This window comes from Catharus ustulatus, chromosome 6 (genome assembly GCF_009819885.2).
Source record: "Catharus ustulatus isolate bCatUst1 chromosome 6, bCatUst1.pri.v2, whole genome shotgun sequence".
Classification (NCBI taxonomy): Eukaryota; Metazoa; Chordata; class Aves; order Passeriformes; family Turdidae; genus Catharus; species Catharus ustulatus.
The window spans coordinates 45,227,166-45,233,502 of NC_046226.1; the positions used below are offsets into that span (position 1 = coordinate 45,227,166).

Sequence of the window (6,337 nt, forward strand, 5' to 3'; positions counted from 1 at the left end):
ATCACACAAAATCTCAAGAATTGCTAAAAATATCCTTTGACTCTATCACAAGCTCTTCCATAGCCTAACTCAACAGCAGTAAGACTCTAACTACTTTTTCCAGTTTAGAAGTCCCAGATGTGAGCTATTAGGAGATGACAGATCTTTGCCTTTTTCAGAAACATCTCGGTGTCCAAACAGCACAAGGGTTTGGCTAACCAGCATCCCTAGCCATCATCTGAATTATTTGCTCCTGTCCTAAGTGAACCTGCAGTGTTGTTAGACTGTCAGAAAGAATGCGGGGGAAAAGGAACAATCCACATGCCTCAAAATCTAAGGAAAATGCTGTTTTCCACTGTGCACAGCAGAGCTGCATTGTTGCTGGCCTGTGCCACAAACTTGGGAGGATAATTGTCCTACTGTCATTCCTCCCCTGAAGCTCAGGTTGGTACCTATAGGAGTTCTCCACAGAGGTCTTGAGCAGAAAATAAAATCCGTTTCTTTCAAGGTTCTCAGTGCTGTGGGTTTCTTTTCAGTCACATCAACTCCCAAGAGAAATTCTGAACTTATAAAAGCCAAACATTTTGAATGTTTAATAGCCCTTGGGTAAAACAAATAAGGAAAAAAGAAAAAGAGGATTTCTTAGAAAGACAGTATTGTAGGTAACTTTATTTTTCTTCATTCTAAGAAGAAATTCAAACCTAATTATTTTCCTCAGTCTCAAGATGTCAGGCTGCTTTCATACAATACAGTAAGTTCACAAGAAACACTGACTAAACCTTATAGCTGTTTCTGAGCACCACCAATTGAAATTCACCAAGTGAAATTTATTTCTCTTTTGACAAAAAGAGATACAATTGCTTAGAAATGTACACTGGTTAATTTTTAACTAGAAGCAGAGTTACAGTATACACTCTTGCATAGTAAGTCAGGTGTGCCCATATTCCAGGAGAGGTTTTGTAACCTTTATTTCTTGTTACACTGCCAAATCTTGCCCTGACACTGAAGGATAACAAGTTCCCAGAAACAATCTCTGCTAAAAAGTTACCTTGGCTTGCCTTATTCAAGAAACATGCAGGACTGAGAAAATTCACAGCTGGGACAAAACCCATAGCTTATTTTACTAACAGGTACATTATAAACAACTAAAAAAATTTCTTAAGCTAAAGCAGCAAGAGGCAAGGGTGGAATTTACCCTGGGGTATCGATGAAATACATTCAGGTTCTTCTAAGTACTGACTTTGTATACTGTCATGCTGATCTACATATTTCAGACGTCTCTGAGTGATTTTAAAGCATCTCTGAGTGCTTTAAAATAGATTTAAATAATTTAATCTAAAATGAAATAGTAACAAATTAGTTCACATACCATATCTTAAGACAGTTAAACTCACTTAGCTTTCCCTGGAGAGAGAAGACTTAGTGCTTTGAAAGTATCAACTTAAACTTCAACCTGAACTTTCATTATTTCCTCACTATTTCAAGAGGATTTATGACCATAATTTGTGACAGACCCTCACATCATGCTAGTAGTAGTTACCAGGAAAATAGCCTCCTAAATCAATGACAGGCTGACTGAAATGGCACTGAAATGCACTTGAGGACTCCTACACAGCACATTTCCCTGTCATAAAATTAGTAAGTGATTTTTCCTGCTACTCTCTACATTTAACCACAGCAACAGCAAGCTGAAACAGCTAGTTTCACTAGCTATAGGTTATCTCAGGAAAACAGTGTGGACTAAAAGACATTTTGGGGTTGTGCTCAAAAGCATTTTTTATTTCATGCTGCATCTCTAGTTTCAAAGATTTGCAACCATCGCATTTTCCTGTGTCAAGTTTCTCCACCTTTCTGTATCCTGTGTTTGTTGGTAAGAGGCAAATAGTTGTTACATTAAAGAGAACTAAGATACAATCACACAATTTTGGGAAACATTCAAGTGCACGACAAGACACAGTTAAGCAAGCATTTGCAAGTTTAAGTAAAAATAATTCTTGCTTGAAATACTTCTTACTTGAACATTTTAAGACCCCTACATGAAATACCCACTGTGCAACAGTAAGAATCCAGAACTTACAGAATTTTCACAAAAATTAAAAAGCATTAAATACTTTGCATGAACAATTCCCCCCTTCCTTCTAAGGAAGAACCAAATGCAAGGATCATTTTCTTTTCACAGTGAAATGAGTCAAGTACAAGCCATATCTAAAACAGGTTTATCATTATTTCAAGCCACATAAATAAAACCACTCCTGACACCACCACATACAGAGCAAGAACTTAGCTCTAGAGCAAAATAATTTCACAGCCAAAGTATTCAAGATCTATTACAACATGCCAAACTTCAGGGAAGCTTTAGTGCTGCAGAAGCTCCAGCAGATCCCCAATTGTGCAGAGGTGCATTTACATATTTGTAAGATAAGCACATCAAAATACTTTTAATAGCTAAAAGTCAGGCATCTCCTTACAGAGCAGGGATTCTCAGAAAGGGAATTAAATCCATGGAGAGCCTCTCATGCTCTTTCTAAAGGGACAGATGAACTGTCCTGAACTGTCCAGATCAACACAACAAAACCTTCCTACTAAGTAGGCAGAACAAAGGCAAAGTCATTAAGATCTATAACTAAGACTCCTTCAGTAGTTATTAAAAATGGTACATTTGCAGCTGAGTTCTTCCATGCATGCTAAGGAAGGTGACTGTTCATACCAAACATACACTATATTAAATTAATCACTCTCAAACTAGGTGAAAGAAAACCAAACTCCAGGTTAGAACTTACTCCTTAGTTTTATCATGAACTCTTATTTTTCTAAGAATTCCAAATGCAAAGTTATCCCCTTTTTAAAATACCCCTTTCTATTAAAGCCTGTTAAGTAAATGTAAGGAAATCCTTAAAAGAGCCTTCATATAAGAATCATAGAACTCAAATTCCACCTTCCACTCTCCCAAAGCTACATTAGCTTCATTCAGTCAAGCAGGAACGTGAACATCTTTACACAAACGTAAGTGTTCTGAAAGGAACAAACCACACTTCAGGTTTCCAGAAACATTTTTAAAAGATTGTAGCAGCGCCTATGGAGAAGGTGAGCCCTGTGATATGAAGGGTATCTTTTTGATATAATCCAGACTGAATAAGCAATACATAATACACACCCACACAGAGCTCCAACTAAAAATATAGAATGATGATGCCAGCAGAAAATGGTCGGTTCTCTTGCTCTAAATGACAGTTCTAATAATTACAGGAGGTTTGAAAAGGTGGGTGGCCTAATAAAAAGAGGCCCTGAGGTGATGTTCTGACAGCCTTGGCCACGCTGCCGAGTTTTCTAAACTACCCAGGAAATCGCAACAACCAGGCTTCGGCTTGCTCAAGCAAGGGTGATGTATTCAGGCGGGCCACATGCAGCAGCAAAAAGCCAGAAGTGTCGCACATGCAGCCCGAACTCCCCGTCCTGGGCGAGACAAAGTCGGGAGCGAAGCCGCACGCAGGAGAACCGGAGGAGCCCGGACAGCGGCCCGCTCCCCTCGGATGCTGCAGGCACAGCACCTCCTCCGTTCGTTTGCGATTTAAAAGGGTCAGCACACTCACTTCACAACGGGACGGCCAAGGAAAAGCGAGGGCAGGCTCCGTGCCCGGGACGGGGCACCCGGACTGCAGCGCCGGCATCGCCCGCGGGGCCGGGCCGGACCCCCGCCCGCCGGACCCGCCGGTCCCGGAGCTGGGGCAGGGGGAAAACACAGGGCACGCACCGAACTCGCCTTCCCCCCACCCCCTCCCCGGCTCGGCCAAGAGTTTGAGCGACACCCGACACCGACCCCTCCAAACTCCACCGAAATCCTGCCCGGGACCGCGGCAGGACGGACTCGGGGGGCAAGGGGGGTGGGCGACTTTTGTCTCTCTTTGCGCAGCTGTGCGCGTTTACCTGAGCCACCCCCGGGGGAAAACCGCCCCGTGCCCCCAGCGGGATCTGTCCCGAGGGAACAGGGAGGAGAGGCCTCCTTTTCCTGCGCACCCTTTTTGCAGAAAGAGGGGCGAGGAGCAGGAGTTCTGGGGGGGAGCCTCCCGTCCCGCTCCGGCCCGTCTCGTCCATGTGCGCGTCCTCTCCCTCCGCGGGAGCCTGGCCCCGCTCCCGCCCCTCCCGGCGGAGCGCGGGGGAAAGTTTGCCCAAGTCCGACAACAAAAGGGACAGCGGCGCTCGCCTCCCCGCCGGCCCGGGCCCCGCGACGCCCCGAGGAGCTTACCCCCGGCCGGGCCCGGCTCGCAGCGCAGCAGCGAGGCGGCGAGGAGCCGCAGCAGCAGCAGCAGCGGGAGCGGCGGGGCGGCCGCCGCCTCCATGTTGTGCCGCCGCAGCAGCTGCCGGAGCGCACGGAGCGGCTCAGGCAGGCTCCATGCTCGGGGCGCTGCGCTCGGCGAGGAGGGAGGCGGGGAAGGGGGGAGGCGCTGGGCCCGACCCTCCTCCTCCTCCTCCTCCTCCTCCTCCTCACGGCGCCGCCAGGGAGGGGGCTGGGATGGAGGATCCCGGCTCGCACCGCATCCCGGGAGCGGGCGGGGGCGCAGCGTCCCACGCGTGGGAACACCTGGCCGTGCGGGTAGGAGGTGGGGCTCTGGGCTGGCTTCTTTAGCTTGTTAACTCCTTCCTTCTGGAGCAAGTACTCCAAAAAGCAGCCAGGAAGGCTGGAGAAGATGGCTCGCTGCGTTTTCCTAAAGCAATCTTTCGCTGGTGGATTTGGAAGTTAACAGCGGGACCCGGCCCTTTTTCTCTCCGGGAAAAAGAGTGGTTGTTTTCTTCCCGAATGGAGGTTCATTCTTGCCTTTCTCCTCCCACCAAAACAAACATTTTATTAAGTCTCTCTTCTACAAAGTATTTTTCAAAGAAAAATGCTTCCAACGGCAGTTTTTTGTTGACTTTCTGCCCGTCCCCGTTAAGCATGCCACCTGCTCCTAAAAACACATTGGCACCAGGAAAGAGGCAGAAACTGCACTGAGACATGTGGCTTGCGTGGTGCCGGGCCAGGTACAGAGGGCTGAGCAGCGCCCGGCTCCCACTGAAACATCCCGCTCCTTTCACAGGCCAGACACTGCCCCCACCTCCCTCCCAGGGATAAAACCAAACGGCATCAGAATTCTCATTTAAGTGTCCATTTTTGGGCATCTGCATCCTTGTGCTGACACTGACTTGACAATGAGAGAAAGGAGTGCTAGATGGCCTTGTATAGAGGTGGAAATCACAAGGGTCTGCCCGGCCTTCCCTTTAAATGGTTTTTGCAAGTCTCAGAGCAGGAGCCATAAATCACAAGCAAGCACTTAGCAAATGGATGTTACATTTTAATAGTTTCATTACCTTTCAGAGATGAGTGGCTTCCAGGTTGCCCCGTTGCCACGTGCTAATTTATCTGCCTTGCTGTAGGTGCCAGAGCAGCAGCTGAGATTTCTCCTTGGTGCGCCATGGACCTCTGCTCAACTCAAATACCAGGGTCAAATATTCAAGGATTGTTTCAGGTCCTCTTGGTTACTCCATTGCAGATCTCCCCTGCAAGGGAAAAGGCTGAATGTTTTGATTTGGTTTGTTTCTAAAGTCAGTGATATTCAATTTAGCTCAGAAAGCAATTTAAAAATTCAAGGGATTACAAAAGGTTTAGAGTGCTGACATTAAAGATCACCTATAAAGAGGAAAGGAAATATTTTCTTCTCTCTTGCTTCTGGCTTAACATACAGAGAACATGTATTGTAAAGAGGGCTCATTTTAGGTGGCATCTAAAACCTAGAAAAATCTCAATTTCCTTGAAGGCAGGAGAAGCAGAAGTTGGTCTTTGCTGATAGATCTATAATAAACTGGAACCCAAATCTAGGCTGCTGTAAATCATTAATGGAAAAACTTCGTGTGAACACCAACTGAATGAGGGTTTTGTTTCGTATCTGCTTAAAGAAATTGCCCAACACCAGACAAATAACTGGAAGAAAGATTTCTTTGTTGAAGACAGTGATTGGACTTTACTTTTGATGGGTCTGACCTCCTGCATAGTGGAAATTACCCAGCAGCCCTGGCATGACAGTAAGTGGGGTTAATTGAAGTTAGAGGCAGAGAAAGGGCACATGGAGCAGCAGGCAGTGGGGAACAGTGGGTTACATATCCCATTCCCAAACCCTAATCAGCTTGGGGGCCGTATAGTAAACTGGTTTGTGTGCCTGCAGGGAGAGTCAGGCTGTCCTGGGATGGCCTAATGGCACCAGGGCAATTGGGTTCCCTGCCCTTCCTGCCCCTGGCCCTAACAGGATCAGGGATCAGCTGCTGAGATGACCTATCCATCTCTCCCATGCCAGCACCGAGCCATGCGGAGGGGGTGACTGCCCAAAGG

At 46.8% G+C, this 6,337-nt stretch overlaps 1 protein-coding gene across 2 annotated transcripts in view; it reads right to left on the reverse strand.

The window, feature by feature from the left end:
- LRP5 (LDL receptor related protein 5) overlaps positions 1-4,407 on the reverse strand; it is a 137,345-nt gene extending 132,938 nt beyond the window's left edge. The window contains exon 1 of one of the 2 annotated variants that reach the window (XM_033062751.1): positions 4,223-4,407. In XM_033062751.1, the coding sequence (XP_032918642.1) occupies positions 4,223-4,316 (94 nt within the window). In that variant the 5' untranslated portion in view covers positions 4,317-4,407. Of the gene's footprint in view, positions 1-3,903; positions 3,924-4,222 lie in introns of those variants that run through there. The other variant, XM_033062753.2, reaches the window with a different exon arrangement.
- Between the last annotated feature and the right edge of the window lie 1,930 nt (positions 4,408-6,337).